General features: G+C 52.2%; 1 protein-coding gene across 11 annotated transcripts in view; it reads right to left on the reverse strand.

Moving 5' to 3' along the window:
- Nucleotides 1–4,148: 4,148 nt before the first annotated feature.
- ITPR1 (inositol 1,4,5-trisphosphate receptor type 1) overlaps nucleotides 4,149–20,389 on the reverse strand; it is a 161,208-nt gene continuing 144,967 nt past the window's right edge. For all 11 annotated transcript variants that reach the window (XM_048315664.1, XM_048315670.1, XM_048315665.1 and 8 more), the window contains 2 exons: nucleotides 10,557–10,718; nucleotides 4,149–5,521 (listed from right to left, as the gene is read on the reverse strand). In XM_048315664.1, coding sequence (XP_048171621.1) covers nucleotides 5,432–5,521; nucleotides 10,557–10,718 — 252 coding nt within the window. In that variant the 3' untranslated portion in view covers nucleotides 4,149–5,431. The remainder of the gene's footprint in view (nucleotides 5,522–10,556; nucleotides 10,719–20,389) is intronic.

Raw genomic sequence — 20,389 nt, forward strand, 5'->3', positions numbered from 1 at the left:
GAGGGATGATAGTGCTTCTGGAGGGAAGGGCTGCCTGGAAATGGGTCTGGCTGTTCCTGCTCAGTGGGGCTCCTAGGGAAGCACCTGCCTCGAGGCAATTTATCCAGCTGCCATCCTGTTCTCACACAGACTCTGAATGCATCCCAGCACTGGGACTTTGGCTCCACACAGGGTGCTTTTCCCATCTCCTGCTTATTGTTGAAATTTCAGGCCTTTTTCCTGTGTTGCACTAGCTCGAACAGCTCCTGTTTCTCCCATGGAGACCTGAGCACAGGGAGAAGATTTGGTCATTTCCACACCAGCAGTCCAGCTCTAAATCAATCAGATTTTCTGGAGTTTTATGTTGGTTTGTTTTTTTTTTTCTGCAAACTTCTCCCTGCAATTGCAGCTGCATCTCCTGAGTTACTTTGATTCAGACCAGAGTTATTCTTAAATTTTTTTTCCTTATGTAATTTCAATTCCAAGTGTCCCCCTCGCACACGTAAGTGCAGCAGAGCAGACGGGATTGGGCAGGCTGCTCTGATCGAAGTGTCCGGCGTGGCATCTCCCGTGTGCACGTCACAATTTCGGGGTGACTAAGCACATTGGCAGTGGTGTTCAGTGGCATCTCTAGAGCACTGTGCTATATTTGTCTTTACTTCCTCTGTTTGTCTCGGTTTAAAAGGAAAAAAGCGGGTTCAAGCTATGTGCTGACAAGATTTAGCGATTCTGGATGGCAGGAGGGGTACGAGGCTCAGCGCTGCGAGTACTGGAAAGATATTTGTCACTGCAGATTCTGCTTGTCATATGCAGAGATGACATGCAGATCTCCCTCTGACAGATTGATAGTCATTCCGAGATGCATCCACCCACAAAAACCACAGACATGCTGCTTGACTCAAATCTTGACTTTAACCACAACTTTGTGATGCAAAACTGGTGGAGTTTTTGGTACTTTTTGTTAAAAATGAAATCTTTATAGGGGTTTTCCAGCATCCTTGCTAGTTACTAAAAACAAACCAACATCAGCCTACTGGATGGGACAGCTCAGTTTACTCGTGGGTGGTTTTGACATTCAGCTCATTAACATGTTTAGTCTGAAAGAAGGTTGGAAAGGTAGTAAATAAAAAATTGGATGGAGAAGTACAGCATCTCTCCAGAAGTTCCTCCTTATGTCACAGTGACAATGCCAGTTTCACTGAGAAGGAATATTTGTTCTGATTTTACTCCAAATATCCGCAGCTCGTCCTGAGCAAGCACAAAGCCTGGTCAGTGTGTTTGTAGAAGTAAATGCACTGTGCTGAGTGTAAAAGTCACGCTCTGCGCTGGCCAGGAAATTCACAGCGCGGCACGGAACTTCCAGCGCGGCGTGGGAGAACCTGGGCACGCTGGCTCACAGCCAGGGAGTCTCCCATGGAAACAGGGAGCCACCCCAGTCTGTCAGCAGGAGCTTACGGCCCCTTTGTGTCCCCTGGTGGGGCAGGCCCTTGACGTGGAACTGGCATTGGCTGTTCTGGCACGGGGTGGCTCCACAGGCATTCCCTGAGACCTCCTGTGCACTCCTGCCACGGGCTCTGGGATGGCCCCAGTGGAGCAGGGATGCGGGGCCAGGTGATCCCTTCCCACCAGACCCATTCTGGGATCGTATGTGTGCCTGGAAATGCAGCCAGTGGGGCTGCAGAGCACACAGAACACACATGGCAGCGTCTTCAGCTGCTTACGTTGGAAACGGGAGAGGGAAAATACTCCAAATAAGTTTCTCTTGTTCGGAAATACAATGGGCAATTTAAAACCCCTATTAGGCATGTGTGTAGGAGCATTTCCCATCCAGGGAGACGAGGGTGATTGTTCTATGGAGCTGTATTATGACTTCCCCGATATCAATCAAGCCCCCATTATGTAACGAGGTCTCCATCACACGCGCCCCGGCGCGAGGCCCCGCCGTGAGCACCGAGGCTGCAATCCTGGCTCCTTTGTCCTGCCCTCTGCCAATTTGCTGCAGAATTGAGGATGAGGCTTGAATTTGCCATTGTGGCAGTGCTGGGGCCGTGGCTGTGCTTTCAGAGCAGTTATTTGCATTGTCTTGATTAGCATGTCACCTGCTTCATTAGTGGAGAAAAGGCTCCTCCACACACTCAGCCAGGCATGCAAATTGAGGAATGCACGGAGATCCTTCCCCTCTAGGACTTTCCATTATTAGCAAAATTGGTAGATTCGGTTTGTTCCTTCCTCCTCAGAAAGTCACTTTGATTTCCAACTCCAAATGGAAGTTCATATTTAAGAACAAAGTAATCATGGTCCCAAACTTTAACATACAGCAGTCCTGCCTAATGGGACCTGATGCCAGAGGAAAACCCAGGAGTGTGCAAGGCAGGTGGAACCTCCCTGCTTTCAATCTAATCCTTAAACCAACAGCCATCTGTCTGTCACCCAATCAATTTTACTGGCTGTCAGGGATGTGTTTTTAGAGCCAAAAAGCTCCCTCCTGCGCAGGACCTAAACTTACATTACAGATACCTCTCTGAAGTTTTGGAGGGTTTTTTCACTTGAGAGTCCAACAAGTGCAAATAAAGCTTTTTGTGATACCAAGAGATACTCAGCTTTTGTGGAAAAGAGTACCCCAAATGGGGAAATTAAACACATCCCTCACACAGCTTTTCTTTGAGATCAGGAAGTTGTCATGGCACACCAGATCTCAGTCCAGAACGGGAAAGTCCTAAGACAGATTTGACCTCAGAGGCTGCAGGGACAGAACCACCACCAGCCCCAGCAGGGTTTTGGCCATTCCCCGCCTCTGCTGGCGCAGCCAGGATGGGCAGAGGAGTTCAGCCAGAAGGAAAAATAAAAGAAAGCTTAGAAAACCCAAGAGTGAAAGAAGAAAAAAGGAAAAATGTTGTGGTCATGCATGAAATGTCACTGCAGAAATGAATCTGCAGAAGTGAATGACCTGTTTGTGGGCTGAGGGGAGGAACAGAGTCACCTTCCTCTGCTGACCAGCTGACACAGCCTCTGCTCAGGCTGTGGACACAGCGTGACCTCCTGAGCCATCTGTGCCACCCCTGCAACCACCCACCTGCCCTGCACAACTGCATCCCCACTGCCAGGGTGGTGGCTGTGCTCTGCTTCTCTCGCTGCAGCTGCACCCGAGGGAGAGAAACTCCCTTTTTGCATCTCCCCACACCTCCTGGGAAGGCACAACCGCAGTGAGAACCCCGGGTTCCACCCCGTTGGTTTTCACACGGATCACAGAGCAGAGCAGGGCTGTGCCAGTGCTGAGGCACCTGGTGCTTCTGCCTTTTTAAGGTAAAGATGAAGCAACACCGCACATCCTCAGGGGTGTCCTCTCAGGCTGTGCTCAGCCACCTCCCTCTCACCTGACTGGCAGAGGCTCCGGGAAGCCTGACAAATTTGTGTGTCTCCTTATCCCTGGATGGCAGGAGGGGAAGGAGTGAGTCAGGTACATCTCTGCTGCTCAGGGAAAATGAAATCCTGCTCCTCCACTGCGCCACGCCAGTGGCAGCCGCAGCGCCGTGCTCCCTCTGCACACACTTCGCTGCAGAGGGGAAGGCAGATTTACCAGGAGATATATATGGAAATCCAAGTGATTAAGGAGTCCCAATCTCCCCGATAAATCTCTGCCTCGAAGACTGCTGGTCAGGCTGCCCTCCTTCCTCCCTCCCTCCCCCTTGGGTGTCCCGCTGAGCTTTCCTGATGACCTGAGCTAGGGACACGCACCCACCTCAGACAGTTGTGTGCACTTACCAGATTAAGGATGATTAATTGTACCAGGTAGTTCCTGCTACATCTTAATCAAATACACATAATCAGCAACGCTGCTGTGCACATGATACTTGGAGCTGGAGGGGTTTTTAATTCTCACATGCTCCAATGACAGCCACAAGCCTAAACTATCAGTGGGGAGAGTGTGAAGTATCCCAACCCAGAGTGACCACAGGTGAGGTCCCTTGGGTGCCAGTGCCTCTCACTGCTGGAGGAGGGACATGTTCTGGTTTCAAAAAAACCAACCTCTGCCCCTCTGGGCACTGGGAAAAGGCCCATCCTTACCTGCCAGGCCCCTGTGACGCTGCATCCCAGGACATGTGGGTGTGACAGAACTGCCACACGCCACCTTGGAGGGCACACAAACCACCAGCAGCCTCTGACCATATAGTATTTTGCGTCATTTATTTAAATACCTATGTTTATGCATTTACAAATTTTCATAGCTCTGTCTGTAGCTTTTTTTCTTTTTTTTCTTTTTCTTTTGTAGACAGTATTGCAGAGAAGTCAGCTTCTGTAAAATGAGGTCCATGTATAAAACTATGCAGCGGATTGGAGAAAAAAACCCAACCAAACAACAACCCAACAAGTTTCCTTTCACACTCTGGAGAATCAGAAACCAAAGAAAGTGACCAAATGAAAGGGAACAGGGAGAGGAAGGGGTGGGACGGAGCAGCCGCAAACCAGTGGCTCTCACACAAGCATTACACACATCAGTGCTCAGCTACAGGACACGTTTCAGTCGGTGCAGTGCCTGTTTGCTAAAGCTTTAGCAGGCACGTAGGTCTCTAATGAAAAAATAGAAGGAAAGGATCCTACACACGGAGAATGCAAAGCCTGGACAGCCCCGGCATCGGTCCTGGGAGACTGCACCGACTCGCCAGCAGTGCATCCTCATTCCAAACTTCATTTTGCATAAAAAGTTCCCTTTAAGAAATCTTAGCATTTAAAAAACCCGGTGTCTGAGCTCTTCTAGCCTCAGTATTCTAAAGAAATCTCTTGAAAAATACCTCCTGCTTTCCTCACTCGGAAGCTTCAAAATAATGTTTTGCTTTAATCGATACCAATTGAACAGCTCACGGAGTCCCAGCGTCATCCCTGGGAGGAAGAGGCAACAAATATGGCATTGCAAGATATTTACACACATGGTACAAAAATGTCCAAGGGTATGAAAAAATCACCAGTTACACAATTTTGCAGCAGCCTCATTTACACCTGTAATTTTATACCATTTATTACATTGTACTAACACACCAGATCCAAAGATGTGCACTCCCTTTAGGACATTCAGGAGTTCCAAATATATTGTGATTGCATAATTCATATTGCACAATTGTATAAAAACATAAATACTAGCTATTCTATTCTTTTTTTTTTTTTTTTAAATACAAAATACATGTCACATAGTCAAATAATCTTTTCAAGTGCAATTCAGGTGCTCTCTTTAGTCCTTCCAAGAAAAAGGCAATTTTGATAGTTTTGGCACAAAGTTTAACCTCCGTCCCGTGCCAACAGTTCTAATCACAATCCACACGCCCCCAGCTTGATAGAGTAGCAGTCATATACATCTAGTATAAAACCTGGGTATTTACAGGATGCACAGAAGGTACAGGGAGCAGCCTCCGGGCTGGGATGGTTCGGGGTGTCCTGGAGGGGCCGTGACCCTCCCGGCTTAGGCCGGTTGCTGCTGCAGGTTCACATTCATGGGCGGGGGGTGTCCAAGGAGACCGATGCGCTGCTTCTGCTTCCTCTGCTCCGTCATCTGGAAAATGAACAAGTTTGCTCATTAGGCCTCGGCGCTTCCTGTGCGTCAGCTCGCCCAAGGGCCTGTTGTGCTTGGCGTTTGCTCCGAAGTGCTGGCTACACCCAGCGCCTGCTCCGGGGGCAGGGGGTGACTCCAGCCCCAGCCGTGCCCGCCCCGCGGTGGCCACGAGCCCGCCTGGGGGCCGGACACTGCTGTGCCAGGGACAGCCCGTCTGGGGGCCGGACACTGCTGTGCCAGGGACAGCCCGTCTGGGGGCTCGGACACTGCTGTGCCAGGGACAGCCCGTCTGGGGGCTCGGACACTGCTGTGCCAAGGGACAGCCCAGCAGGGTGCTCGGACACTACTGTGCCAGGGACAGCCCGTCTGGGGGCTCGGACACTGCTGTGCCAAGGGACAGCCCAGCAGGGTGCTCGGACACTGCTGTGCCAGGGACAGCCCGTCTGGGGGCTCGGACACTGCTGTGCCAGGGACAGCCCGTCTGGGGGCTCGGACACTGCTGTGCCAGGGACAGCCCGTCTGGGGGCTCGGACACTGCTGTGCCAAGGGACAGCCCAGCAGGGTGCTCGGACACTACTGTGCCAGGGACAGCCCGTCTGGGGGCTCGGACACTGCTGTGCCAAGGGACAGCCCAGCAGGGTGCTTGGACACTGCTGTGCCAGGGACAGCCCGTCTGGGGGCTCGGACACTGCTGTGCCAGGGACAGCCCAGCAGGGTGCTTGGACACTGCTGTGCCAGGGACAGCCCCGCAGGGTGCTCGGACACTGCTGTGCCAAGGGACAGCCCGTCTGGGGGCTCGGACACTGCTGTGCCAGGGACAGCCCGGCAGGGCCCGGTGGGCAGCGGGAATCTGTGCGGGGAGCAGCCTGCAGAACCCTCCCCCATCAGGAATTCTTTCTAACCCGTCCAGCAGACTAGACGAGAGGGCGGAAAAAGGGGCGAGCCCCGCAGTCAGGCTGGGAATACCCTTGCCTTTGCTGGAAAAAGCTGAGCACTCCTGCTCTCATCCGGAGTGAGCCAACAGCCCTCCCCGTCCGCCAGGGCAGGACTTAACCACCTCACTGCCAGACACCCCAAACCTCAGCATTCCCCATCTGCTTCCCAGTAATTAAATAACATTCCCCTGATCGGTGAACCGTGAACAGAAAATGGATCACTGTTATTACTGATATTGAGAAACGGCCACAATCCAGTGCTCCAATGCAGTTTTTTAAAACTTTGGGAGGTTTCTGACAAGTTACATAAGCCATGCAAGGAATGACTCTGGCTGGGCAGGGTCTTGGGAGCGAACAGCTGGATCCCATAGCTGGATCCCACAGCTCCCGCCACGTCCCGGCTGCAGAGGAGCTGACACGTGGGATGGCTCCCAGGAGCTGTGCAAGGGAACACCAGGACAGCGCCTCATCCCTGCACCACCGAGGGCACCCAGGCTCCCCCAGGAGCCCCCACACCCTCAGGGCTCAGCACACCACAGCATGTGATCCACATTCCCATCCTGCTCCTGCTGCTCCTCTCAGCTACATTCACCATTTAACTTCTCCAGTTTTTGCTGTTTAATGACAAATGCCAGCCAATGTCACTACTTGTGGCAGCAACCCCAGGAGAAGGGAGGTGGTGTGTACATGTGCAGCTCACTTGTAACATGCTTGGGATCACGGAACTGTTGGAAGTTGGGAACGATCTCTAAGATCAAACCCAACAGTCAGCCCAGCCCCACCACCACGGTCACCACTAAACCACTTGAGTGCACCTGTTTAAAACCACCAGTTTCAGCGCTGATGGAGTTTCCCAACTGGTGCAGGGTATCCTGGTATGCCAGGCTGGCTGGCCTGGGGCTGACCTCGAGTCTGGAGTTCTCTGTGGGGAACGGGATTGCTCCAAACAGGCAGTGCTGGACAGCCTCCACAAGGCTCCTCTGCGGGCCGGACGTGCTGCACACCCCACACCTCACTGAGGGTCCAGTGGCACTCCTTTAACCACCAGGAACGGGGCTGAAACACCATCATTCCTCTTGAAACCATCGTTAACCTTGAGCTCAGCCCAGCACTGTGCTCGCTGCCTGGCCCAAGGGGAGGCAGAGCTGCTGTTTCCCTTTCCTGAGGGCTGACGGCAGCCTCCCGAGGCCAGGGCACACCTCCTGCTCCTCTGCACAGCTGCTGCAATTCCCTTCACAAAACGCCCTAATGCTTCACAGGGAATGGGAGCAAGAGGAGAGGGGTCTTCCCAGAGCTCTCTGAACACACACACCCCCCACTCCCTGCTGAACCTAAATGTTAAACTGCTTCCAAGATAACCCACAAGTGGAAATGCAGAGATGCGGCGAGGACTCAGCTTAAAACTGCCCCTTTACATTAATTATCTTCACTGAGCAAACCAAGAGTCACAATTTCACACTGCCAATAAACTGATTCAGAGGAAGCACGGAATAAAAACGCAAAGAAAGAGGAATAATGAAAAGGGATTCCAGGAGATATTTTTCAGGCTGTGTAGAAAAGGGGTGGTGTACCCTGGTGCAGGTGTTTGTAGAAGATGTGGCTTTAAAAAAAGGGAAGAATAAAGCAACCAACCATAAATAAGAGGGAGAAATGCAATTTTAGTGTCGACGCAGAACATTATTAATCCTGCACAACGCTTAATGCTTGTGTGGAGGGCACAGGGCTGCAGGAGGGAGCAACTTATTGCCATCACATTTACTGGAGAGTGAATCTCCTGCAAAAGCTTTCCAGTGACAGCACACCTGGGCTAACAGGCAATGAAAGCCATGCACAGCGAGTCCCCAGGGAGCTGCCAGGCCCTGGAATTGTGCTGACAGGATCCAAACACAGCCCAAGGGGCCCGGGTTTCAGCTGAGCCAGGCTGGGCTCCCCGATAACGCCTGGATCCAAAGGTTATGGTGAGCTGGAGCTGCCTCCAGGAACAGGGCACAGGCAGGGGCAGCAATCCCACTGCACACAGCACCTGCCTGTGGGGCTGCTGGCAGCTGAGTCACCCTGAGTCACACCTGGAGGGCAGGGGGGCTGCTCCCAGCCAGGGCCCGGCCCCAGGAGCGATACTCACACCCAGTGACACCGGAGGAGGTGCTGGGAAGGATTTCTGGGTGATTACATCTAATCCCCTGCTGCTGCAGACAATTATGGTGTAATCTTTTTGCACAGAATTAAAGTGATCAGGATTTTAATGGCTCTTGGTGCACTTTGGGGAAGCAGGCGGGCTGGAGCTCGGTTTCTAATAATTAGTCTCCAGAAACCTAACGAGCTTGAAGAGCAAATGAATGAGAGGTTTTCCCTTTATTTAATTACAAGAAAATAAATACAAATAAAAATTCCCTGAGTTAGTTCCTTTCCTGGAGACAGTTCCTGATCAGGAGGAGGGATATACTGGCTTTGTCACGTAATTGGAGCATCCTGCATCTTCAGCAGGGTTCTCAATAATGGTACTTAGGGGAATTCCTAAAAGCTATCACCACATTAATGAAGCTGGTTTCCTCTCTTGCTTTTACAGTCAAATAGCTCTCTAAAAGCTAAACCCTTCATTCTTATTTTCACAAAGAGCGAGAAGGGGTTTTAGTGCTTGGTCAGCCAAGAGGGCTTCGAGCTCCAGAAAGGAATGTGTCGTGAGGCAGCGCTGGCTGCGGCCGGCGGGGAGACTCCTGTGACTGCAGAGCACTTTGAGTCAGAGCCTTCAGCAGGGAGACACCAGACACATGGGTCAGGGTAATTGTTTCCAGGCAAAACAGCGAAACCACTGCCCAGCAAGAACTAAAGCCCAGACAAAAGAGCAACTGCCTCTGCCCTCCATCCTCAGACCAACTGGAGCAAGGGGCTCTGTGGCACCGTGCCTGAGAACTAATTACAGCCCGGGGAAGCGAGGTTGTCAGCTCCCAGTCCCCCACATTAATCCCTTCCTTGCACTCCGCAGGGTGCTCGGGACAGGGCCCAGCTCCAGAGCGTGATTGGAAGGCAGCAGCCGGATCTCAGGCAGTACCGGCTGCCAGGGACGCCTGATAGAGGAATGGTTCCTGGAGAAACCCAGCCAGCCCAGCAGAGATGGGATTGCTGTTGGGAGAGGCACCGACCCAGAGCTGCTGGGCCACTCTTGCCCTGGGCAGCTCCATCCTCAACCCGGGTGTAAGTCAGAAATTAATCTTACCCACTGCCAATACCTACATAAAGTCACTAATTGAACCATCTGGCTGAGGTTATTAACGCACAGAGATAAGCAGCCATCACAAACAGCTCCCACCAGCACAGGCAGCAGTGCTTTCCCTGTTCCCTCCAGTGAGGCTGGAATCCCTGTGGACAGTGACCTAAAGCCCTGATGTCTCTGTCTTCCACAAAGCCATCGCTGGGGTTGGGCTGGGAACCAGCCTCACGATACCCTCGTGCCCAGCCAAGGCAGAAGCCAACCAGCTCTTGCTGCAGAGAAGCTGCTGCACCAGAAAAGCACTCGGAGGTGTGCGGAGTGCTCGCTGGTTCCGCAGCAGCAGCGCTTGGTGCAGTGCAAACCTCTCCTGGGATGTGTGTGCTGCAGGCTGAGGGTGGCAGCAGCCAAATCACATCTGCACAGCCACAGCACGGAGGGACCAGCAGCACCAGTAACCACTGGAGCGCTTCTCCAGTTTCTCGGTGGGTTTTGAGGTCCACACAGTGACACAGCCCTTGTATCAGTGTCACACCCTCTGGCTGACAGGATCACACTCAGCTCTTCGGGTTAAAACCCCAAACAACAACAACACCACCACACACACAGGCTCCCTGCACCAGCCAGGACTGGTTTAGGTTAACTCTGGTGATTTTTTTAACACAGGTTTTCCCTTTCTTAAGTGGGCACTCTGGAACATGCCAGTTGGGTCAGCACCAGACAGGTCAGCTGGGGCACAGGACTCTGGAGGGCCATCTGGTTTGTTCACTTCTTTCCTAACCACGAATTACTCTGGGAAAGCTCTCCCTGGGGTTTGGAGAAGCCATGGAGCTGCTGGTCTGAGGGGCTGGCGGGAGCCGTGTCCTGCCCACCGCGGTGTGTGGCTGCTCCTTACCTGATCCTTGAGCTCTGAGAGCTGCCCAGAGAGGTTGGTCACAAGCTTCATGGTGGATTCCAACTTCTCCTGCAGGTTCCTCAGCTCGTTCTGCTCTCCCTCTGAGTCGCTGCTGACCAGTGACATGGCCCTCATCCGGGGGAACCAGTCCAGGTTTCTCTCCTGAGGATCACACACACCAGGGCACAATTAGAGTTTGCCACATGAAAACCTGCCCTGAGAGCACAGCACAGACAGCTCTGAAGCCACGGGACATTCCTCGGATGCACCAGCTCTGTACTTATCTGCAGTTATCTGCAGTAACCTGCATTTGCATCTCACTGGAAAGTTTGCAAAGTGCCTGCCCGAGGCACTGAGGCGATGCAGCCGCTGGGAATTGGGGCTGCTCAGGGCCAGGCTTCCTCTCCAGCTACTCACTGCCCCAGCCCTTGCTCCCTCACACGCACTTCAGGATAAATGCACAAACACTGGACATTAAACCAGCCCAGAGTTCACATCTGGACAAGCACTTCCCAGTGCTAGAAATCCGCTGCCATCTTACAATCTTCTAATTGTGTTTGAGGAAGATTTTCTGCTTTTTTGGTCAAGCAAAGCTTGGCTGTGATCTCTGATAAAAGAAACCAAGTTCTACCTGGAAATTCTTCCGTAGCTGAAATACTTCCTTTTTAATGAAAAGGAAAATCATATTTTGACTGTCTGGTTCAGGCTAAAATGTGGGACAGACACATCACAATGCACTGCTTGTTGGAGAGTTTTCCTTCAGCCACACAAATTCTTTACTATTCCATGTCTGAGTTACAGTCAGGAATGTCACTGGACACACACTCAGTTTGAGGAGCCTGTACAGAGGCTCACAAAGGCACTCGTGTAACACACTAGAGATGTTAAAAATAAAGGCAGGAGCGGAACAGAAAGCCACAAAAGAGGAGGAGGGGTGCCCCCCACGTCCTGACACCTTACAGTTCAACATCAAACTGGCTTCCCATCTAGTCTGGTTCTCCTCCCACGCTGGAGATACGCTCTGAAATGGAAGCTGAACTCGGGCTGGCTGAGATAAAGGTGTGTGTGCTCTCCCAGGTGACACAGCTGGGAAGGTTTAAACACACCAGACAAGGTGATGGGTGACTGCATTAACACCAAGGGATGCTGTTTGTTAATCAAAAATCAATCACCACTGCTGATTAACGGTGACCAAAGCTCGCCCCACTGTGCTGGCCAGGCTCTTCTCTGGGCTCTCAGCTTGTTTTTGCAGCACTGCAAACTTCTGGCTTTTTGTCATTCCCTGCCTAAATCTCCAGCTCCAACCTGCTTCCCCTCCATGCTCCCCCTCATTCCCAGGAGCATCCATCCTGCTTAATCAGGGCTGTGCACCTCTACAGAGAGCTCCAGTCACATCCTCTCTGCAATTGAGATGCGATGCCAAGACTCATCAGCTTAAATTAGCTGCTTCTGATCTGCCTGGAGTTTCCTTTTGCCAGGATGAGAAGGCAGAAAGCAGGCCCTTTCCCATGCAGGCACCACAGCATTCCCACGTGATGCAGAACTGCCAGGAAGGCTGTTTGCTCCTGATCTCTGTTTACAGGGCAGATGGTTTCTGCTAATAAAAGAAAAAAAAAAATCTATGTACAAAAAAAAATATGCCTTTATCAAGATGAGTGCCAAAATATTTTGGACTTTAGGAAACGCCAGTCCCACAATTAAGGTTTAATAGTAGGAACAGGCAACATTGCACTGTGTTCTTCCAGCTGTAGTAAAAGCCTCATTAGGGAGCAGGGGGCAGCTCAACATTTGTGCTCAGGGCCAGCATCTCCCACCCAGAAAAAAACTACATCAACTGCACTTCCCTGTGCTCCTCCAGGGAAGAAACCAGGACAGAGGACAAGGAAAATCAGACTAAAACGTAATTTATATTTGCAGGTTTGCCTGGACCCTCAAGCCCATGTCCTGAGGTTTCTAGGCAGGCACAGGAGTCCTGAAGCTCCTGCCTGCCCCTTTTTCCCTTGTTCCCAAAAACATTTCTAAGGCCATCCCCAAAGTGTTCCCAGGTCCCATCCTTGAGAAGGATGAAAGGGATGCGGGAAGCACCAACCTTCCCTACCTGCAATGTTTCATAATGAATACCCCAAGCACTTTCCAACGTTACTCTGCAGTTTAAGCCAACGCTGCAGCTGCTGCAGAGGCTGTGACTTGATCGTTCCAGGCCCGGAAGGTGAAATCAAACAGCACCCACAGCTTCTGCAGCCTCCTCAGAGCTTCCATACTCACTGGGTTTCTGAAAGCCCCAGCCCTCAAAGTCGCTAAATCTTGGCTTTGATTTGGAAAAAAAACCAACAAAGCACCTCTAGTTCTCATGCCAATGTTCAAAGATTAAAACCAAACCACATGAACTCCATGGGCTGAGGAAGGGGAAGGCTGAGGACAAGGAGACACAGCCCTCTGGGGTGGCTCACTGACCCACCTGGGAAAGGGTTAACAGGCACCTGGAAATTCCCTGTGCAGGGACAGCCTCAGCGAAGGACCTGGACATCCCTGTGCCCACCCTGGCTGGGCTGCACTGATCTGCCTCCCCATTCATGCAGCTCATTAGCACCACCCAAATGCAGTATTTATCTGGACATGTCCAGCTGCCATCTGGCAGGAAACAAGGGGGTGTCCACCCAAACAGGGTGGGAAAACACGGGGAGAGAGGTGCAGAGAAATCCCTGTGGATGCAGGGAATGCAGGCAGCAGGGAATGCAGGCAGCCTGGAATGCTCTCTGCCCCAGGCTGGTGCCGGGACTCCCGGGAGAGGACAGAGGGAAGCTGCCAGCACAGCAGGACACAGCTCTGCCTCCTGCACACACTCTTCATCCTGGATTTACATGGGAAACCTTCAGCCTGTTCTCCAGCCTCCCCCAGTCCCACAGAGAGGAGCTGAATGTGACCAGGCTGCTGACACACAGCCCATCCCTCTCCCTGCTGGGAGTGTGGGGGTGTTTTCTTTCAAATAAATAAATATTTAAGCAGAGCCAGCACCAATGGAACTCTGAAAGGTCAGGGGATGGTGATCCTGCTGGGCCAGCCCGGCTCCCGGCACTGCCACTCAGGGGTCAATGAAAGATTTATATCTCCACGATCCAGTTTCTGCTGAACTTCAGCTCAGCCCTGGGGTGCCTTTAGATACGGCCTCATGTCCCTCTTGGGGCTTTAGAGGTGTTTTAGAGGCACTGAGGGAGCCGGGAGAGGGGAGGCAGCCCGTGCTCCTGTGCAGCTGCTGGCACCCACGGACTGATGCCTTTTGCACCCTCTGCCCTGGGATCCTGGGGTGCCCTCAGCTCCCCGTTCCCAGCACGGGTGCAGCTCCCTGTGCTGCAGCAGCCGGAGCGAGCGCAGCCGCTGACGGAAGCTGGCTGACCGCAAGGGCTGGGTTTCAGGTTGCAGCTCTCTTCTAGGTAAAGTTGGAAAAGTCCCTGTTGTAAGGCAAGTCTCACCGAATCTCAGACACGGGGGTGACGGGGGTGACCATCCCCGCTTGGAAACGCGAGGAAGAGGAAGCGGTGCTGCGTGATGCACGCGCGATTCATTCTGAGAAGCGCCGGCTCCTCCCGGCTTCTGCCGAAGGGTTGGTTCTGAGAAAGGCCGAGAGGCGACCTCAGCACGAGCTGTGGCAGGAGAGGCAGCAGCTCTGCTCCTCTTGGGCAAGGGATGGCAGCTCATGGCAAGGACTGCTCCTCTCCAGGGTCTCCGTTTATCCAGCTACCCCTGTGCCTGAGAGTGCTGAAGGGCTAATTCAGCCCTCTCCAAAATGAATCCTACAGCTGCCATCAAAGGGCTGCCCAGCAGCATCAGTTACAGAATCACAGAATTATTGTGGTTGGAAAAAACCTCCAAGATCACCAAGTCCAAGCTGTGCCTGATCCCCATCTTATCACCAGCCCAGAGCACTGAGTGCTACATCCAGTTGTTTCCTGAACACAAGGAGGGAAAGGTGGCAGCAGCAAATTTCAGTTTCTGTCATGGGAAGTTAAAAATCAGACCCACAAAGCTACAGAAGAGCTCTGTGAAGCACTTTGAAAATTCATGTTTGTTTGTGGTGAGATGGGACTCCTCTTGGGTCTTTCTTGAGCTTCCTGGAAAAATCCCCACACCAGGTTCTCTCCCTGCTGCAAAGGGCTCACCATCACTTCTTCCACACTGAGCTGCACTTCTCCCCTCTATAAAAACCAGCACTTGCCAGTGTCCCCCCCTCCACACTCAGAACACTCCCAACTCCTCACATGCCCTGTGTTGTTACACAGGAGGCTGATGACACAAGGTTTAGGGTGCGATAACCTCCTTTTCTCTGTTGCCAGAGGTTAAATACCCAAGTGGCACATGGGCTGGCGCAGAGCGGGGAACCTGGAACACCGACACAATTGTCAAAGGTGAAGGGTGACCATGGCCCTACAGCCCTGAGACAGCTCTGCTGTGGGAGACTCACTGGAGCCCAGCCAAGCACCACCCATCCCGATGGACTGCGGGAACAGGATTCCTGAAGGCCATGTCCTGCCTCCTGAAAGGACAAGGCCACCTCTCCACACCAACTCCTCCAGGCTGTTTGCTTCCCCATTGAATTAGGGCACGTTACACCTCCACAGCTGGGCAGGACAAAATTCCCCAGCAGAGGCTGAGCACCACAGCTGGTGGCAGCGGCTGCTGTCACCCACTCTTGCACAAGCATCTGTCCGGGAGCGCCCGCGGGGTCACGGCGGTGACTCAGGGCCAGCCTCGCCCTGGCCCTGGGCCACCTCCTCGGCACACAGGGCCCCCCGGGGCTTTCTGGTCCCAGCGGGTTGTGTTCCCAGTGCGTCACCCCGCGGTTTCCAGGCAGGAACCTTCCCCCCTTTCTCCCAGGGTGCTGGCGCTGCTCCAGGAGCAGGACACGGCACCCACCCTGGCAGCTGTTTGGGATCCACCCAAACCCCAGCACGTTATGCAAACATCCCATTCCCCAGAACTGGCCCCAAGCCCTTCCTTCTGCTTTCATCCACCCAGGCCCTTTTCATACACACGCTCAGCCCAAGGGAAACCTTCGCCTGGTCAGCTGGTATACCAACCCGACATTCCCAGCATGGATACCAGGTGGTTTGTCAGGGAAAACCAAGCACTGGGCCATGTGGGGTTCCTGTCAGCAGCAGGAGGGTTTCCTGCAGCTCACCTTGGGGCAGTCAGCTCACAGGGTCCAGAGAATCCCAGAATAGGTTGGAAGGGATCTTAAAGCCCATCCAGTGCCACCCCTGCCATGGGCAGGGACACCTCCCACTGTCCCAGGCTGCTCCAAGCCCCGTCCAGCCTGGCCTTGGGCACTGCCAGGGATCCAGGGGCAGCCCCAGCTGCTCTGGGCACCCTGTGCCAGAGCTGGGGAAGATGACCAACCCTTTCTCCCAGTGCAGCTCCTGGTTTGCACCAAGGGTGGATCCAGTTCCTTCCCTATGTGAGCATGAAGCTCAGCCCGTGCCTGTGACACAGTGTTTCCAGCAGCCCAGGGCCTGCTACCAAACACTCTTGGCTCTTCCATGCCTCTGCCATGATTTCTTGTTTAACCCTGTAATTATATTGGCTAACTCTGGCCAGCTATCTCAAGATGCAGCTTGTTATAAAGTTACCACCAAACTAAGCGCTGTCAGCTCCAGGTCACATCCTGACCTCCTTGGTCCTCCTCCTCTCCCAGCCTGCACCAGTATCGTGGTGACCGGTAGCCCCAAAACCCCAATTTCCTCATCTGTAACCGAGGTATTTGCACGGGCTGCTCGCTCCTGTGTCTGCAGCTTGTTTGCTCAATACTGATATGACAAATCTCTCCTATTTGACTCTGCCTGAAGTACAGGATTTCCAGGCACAAATGACAGATGAACATCGCTTAGTTTCCAACACTTTCTCAGACTGCAATTTCATGTACGTATGTCTTTCACCAGTGCTGGAATCATTAAGGCCCTTTTGGAATGCTTTGGGTTGGATGTATCATGGTCTGCCCTCGTCATTCCTGTAGGTGCTGCAGTGCAAAGCCAGTCTCGGCCATCTCCAGCTGAACTGGATTTCATGGAGAGCCTGGGACACAGCCACTCCTCAAAACCATCACCACTTGGGAATCCAGCATTCCTGCTGGGTTTCAGAGCACAGTGACTGTCCTTGCTGGGTAGCTCCCTGGGAAAGGCTTCAAGTCACACTTGCACTTCTGGAAGGATGCAATTTAAAAGCCTGACCCTGATGGAACCTTCTCTTTGCACAGCAGGCTGTGCCTTGGCAGCTGCTCAAACCCAGAATGAGAAACACCTCCCATTACAGGACAGAGCTCAGGACACAAAGGAAAAAGCCCAATAATATATTTAAATCCCCAGGTTTGTACACAGAGGTTAACTAAGGTACAAAGGGAAATCTGTAGCCTTCATTTCCATTCCAAATTCCTTAAAGGATATCTGTGCCATCACTCCTACTTGTAAACGGTCCATTTCAATGACAACACAATCCAGATTTGGAACTCAGTGCCCTCGATCTGGACGTGGCAGCTTGGGCAACCCTGGCACCTCTGCCTCACTTCTGTAATAAAGGTTGTTAATGACACAGATCCTGCTTGGATTAAAAACATGGGGAAAACCGCAGGAGCTAGTGAGGAAGCTCTGTGCTGAAAACTTTTCCAAAGCAGCCTTTATTTTTTAATAAGCACATTTGCGTGCACAACCCCTGACAGTCGTGGCTCGTACCCACACTGCTCAAGGTGCAGAGCAGGGGATGCAGGAGTTGGGCATGCAAATATTTGTCTGTGCTGTGACAGCCCATGCAGCTGCCTGTAGACAGCTTAGGAATGCACACAAACCCCGGGTGCCTGTGTGGTTTTCTCTGTACCGAGCTGCAGACTGAGAGATTTTACATATTCTAAATGCCTGCGCACAGCTGGCTGTGGCAGAGCCCTGCCAAGGCCCCGGTGATAGCTGAGCTGGCGGGGCTGCCGTGTTGCCCAGGCTGCCACAGCAACTGCAGGCAAAGGCACAGAACTCCAGGAGGAATTCTCAAGCCAGGATGGGAAGATAAGACATTTAAATGAACTAGTCTGCAGGGAGTTACACGGAGTTCACATGAGTCATTTGGGTGTGGATGTCAATGTCTGGCCAAGGCGATAAGTGGATCCCCCCACCTCCCACACACAGGGTGTTATTCAGACATCACCCGATCTTCCCGGTGACTGCAGAGCCTCGCAGGAACGGGGCCTTTGTTCCTGGGAATCACGGCAGGCACCGGGCTGCCGGCTCTGCAGCACCCTCCGCATCCTCCCCGATAAACCCTCCCCAAAGGCACGGACCCAGCCCCGCTGTCTGCAGCGCCCACCCGCAGGGATGGAGCCAGACGGATCCCTGCTCCGGCCAGGAGAGCTGTACAAACACCAGGAATTAAAGAGCGTCTCTGCTACCAGGAGAAGTTTTCTCACATCCTGCAGCACTGCCTGTGCCGTATTAAATTGATATTAAGGAGGTGGCTCCGGGATGCATTTCCAAGGGGAGCTGCTCCATGCCAGGCTGCTGAATGCCATCTCCTGACATCCAGGAGGCTGCCGGGCTGGGCAGTGCTGGGCAGGGGCAGCAGGGCAGGGATGAGCCAGGGCAGCAGTGAGGTGACACAAGCTCAGCTTGTCCCACACCCCCATCCCCCCGTGCATCTCCAGCGATTCCCAGCAAGGATTCCTAAGATACCCCGAGTTTCACATCATCTGTGGCAGCAGGCACATCCCTCGCTGATGAAAGGGAGTATTATCCCTGTTTACAGGGGAAGGAATTCCAGCCTCCATCAGCAGCCTGGACCTGCAGCTACAAGCCCAGGGCAGCCTGGCCCTGCATGGGACTCAACCAAACCAGTCCAGATCCCAGAGCCACCAGCAGCCCCATACTGGTGCCAGAACAAGGTATGGGAGGGAGAGCGACAGTGCTGGAGGTTGAGAGTCACAGCAGAACAGTTATTAGATCGTGTTTTATAGAATCCCAGAACCCCAGACTGGTTTGGGTTGGAAGGGACCTTAAATCTCATCTCACTGCAGCCCCATGGGCAGGGACACCTTTCACTTGCCCAGGCTGCTCAGGTCAGATCACTGCTGGGTTTTTTTTAATTTTGATTTTTTGATCAGTCTTCAGTGCTCTAAACTCAACTCTGTTTCCAAGTGTACCTGTTGACTTCCTTCCTTGTGATGTGTTTGAACTTAATGAGCTTCTGTCTGTGAAGAAATATGGAATTCACTAAAAAACTGTAGTTAATCATTGATTTTCAAGGCTACAATTTCTTCTAATGTGGGGTCAGGTTCCTGCAGGGTGCAAGATGAATGCTATGGGCCAGATCCAGCTCTGCCATACCCAGTACAGTGGGAATCCTCAAAACTGCCTCTCTACACACATTATTTTTAGACAAGAAAACATCAACATTCAAGATCACTCTTAAAGGCTCCTGAATATTCACTAACGAAATTGTCCAGGATTCTTTTGATACCACAGTGCTTAAAATATCTTTAAAGCACTGTACAAGCAGCACTGGAAGCAACTCACAAACTGACAGTGGATATAATTTAAGTGTCCTAAATTCTTTATTTTTTTTTCCTGTTCTGTAGTGTTGGAACAACCCACAAATACTAAGTGGCAAAGGCAATCTTTAAAATGGTATTTTCTTAATTTTTTTCTTTCATTTACCAAAGGGTGGAAATCCAAGTTTTCTGAAGCTGTTTTGTTGGGAGGCAGAGCACAGGTGAAACATTTGAGGTGTGTTCTGCCATCACAGTGGGACTTGGAGCACAGGGTGCTTCCTACCCCATCTCCTAAAAGTGGGTACAAACAGCAGCTGGTCCCACACAGCAGCCCAGGGAAGACGTGCCCCATCTCTGTCACCATCCAAGATGCTACAGTGCCACCTTCAGTCGGAAATACGGGAGGAAAATCCCTTTAAAAGCCAGCCATGCCCTGAGGAGGCTTCCCAGGAGAGGCTGGTGGCTGTGACATGAACGAGCCCATGGGAAACCAGCACCTGCACAGGGACTCTCTGCCTTGGCAATCACAGACATATTTAATGCTTTCCTTGGTCTGTCCTTCTGCATTCAGGGGACTTTGCCCAGAGAGGCTGAGGCTGGGGACTCCCCATCCTTGGCAGTGTCCAAGGCCAGGCTGGACATTGGGGCTTGGAGCAGCCTGGGACAGTGGGAGGTGTCCCTGCCACGGCAGGGGTGGCACTGGGTGCTCTTAAAGGTCCCTTCCAACCCAAACCAGTCTGGGATTCTATGAAGACAGAAAGCTTGAGGAACAGATGAACCAGGCCCCACCCAAATTACCCCAAAAAACACCTTAAACAGAAAAAAAAGCACTTCTGACTCTTACAGCAGCATTTAAAACAAGTCTGGTAAAGAAACAGATTCATCATGTTTTACTCCCAGATTTTAGGGCAAAAAGGGAAGTTTTAACGTTAAAGGACACAGGAAAGAAATTGATTTTCAGAGCAAGCTTTGCCAAATGACTCCTCAGGAATACAAGGACTGCAGAGGACTCCAGAGTGAGGGCACAGCAGCCTGAGCCTGGGGCAGGATGGTGACAGAGCACTGAGGTGAAATCCAGATTTCCTTCCTATTCCACACTCATACAGCCCTTTCTGAGACCTGCTCTTAGTTCTTCATTTAAAACTGGCTCATGAAGTGCAAAACCCCCCAGCTACAGACACACTCCAGACCTCTACCTAGAGCACACGGTTACATAAAATTGCATCAGCATGAGACACTCTGGCTATGCATAATTTATCCCTATTCCCATCCACACACAGTAATTAGCCCTTGCTGACACTTAATGAATGGGAAT

Source organism: Corvus hawaiiensis, chromosome 11, assembly GCF_020740725.1.
Source record: "Corvus hawaiiensis isolate bCorHaw1 chromosome 11, bCorHaw1.pri.cur, whole genome shotgun sequence".
Taxonomy (NCBI): Eukaryota; Metazoa; Chordata; class Aves; order Passeriformes; family Corvidae; genus Corvus; species Corvus hawaiiensis.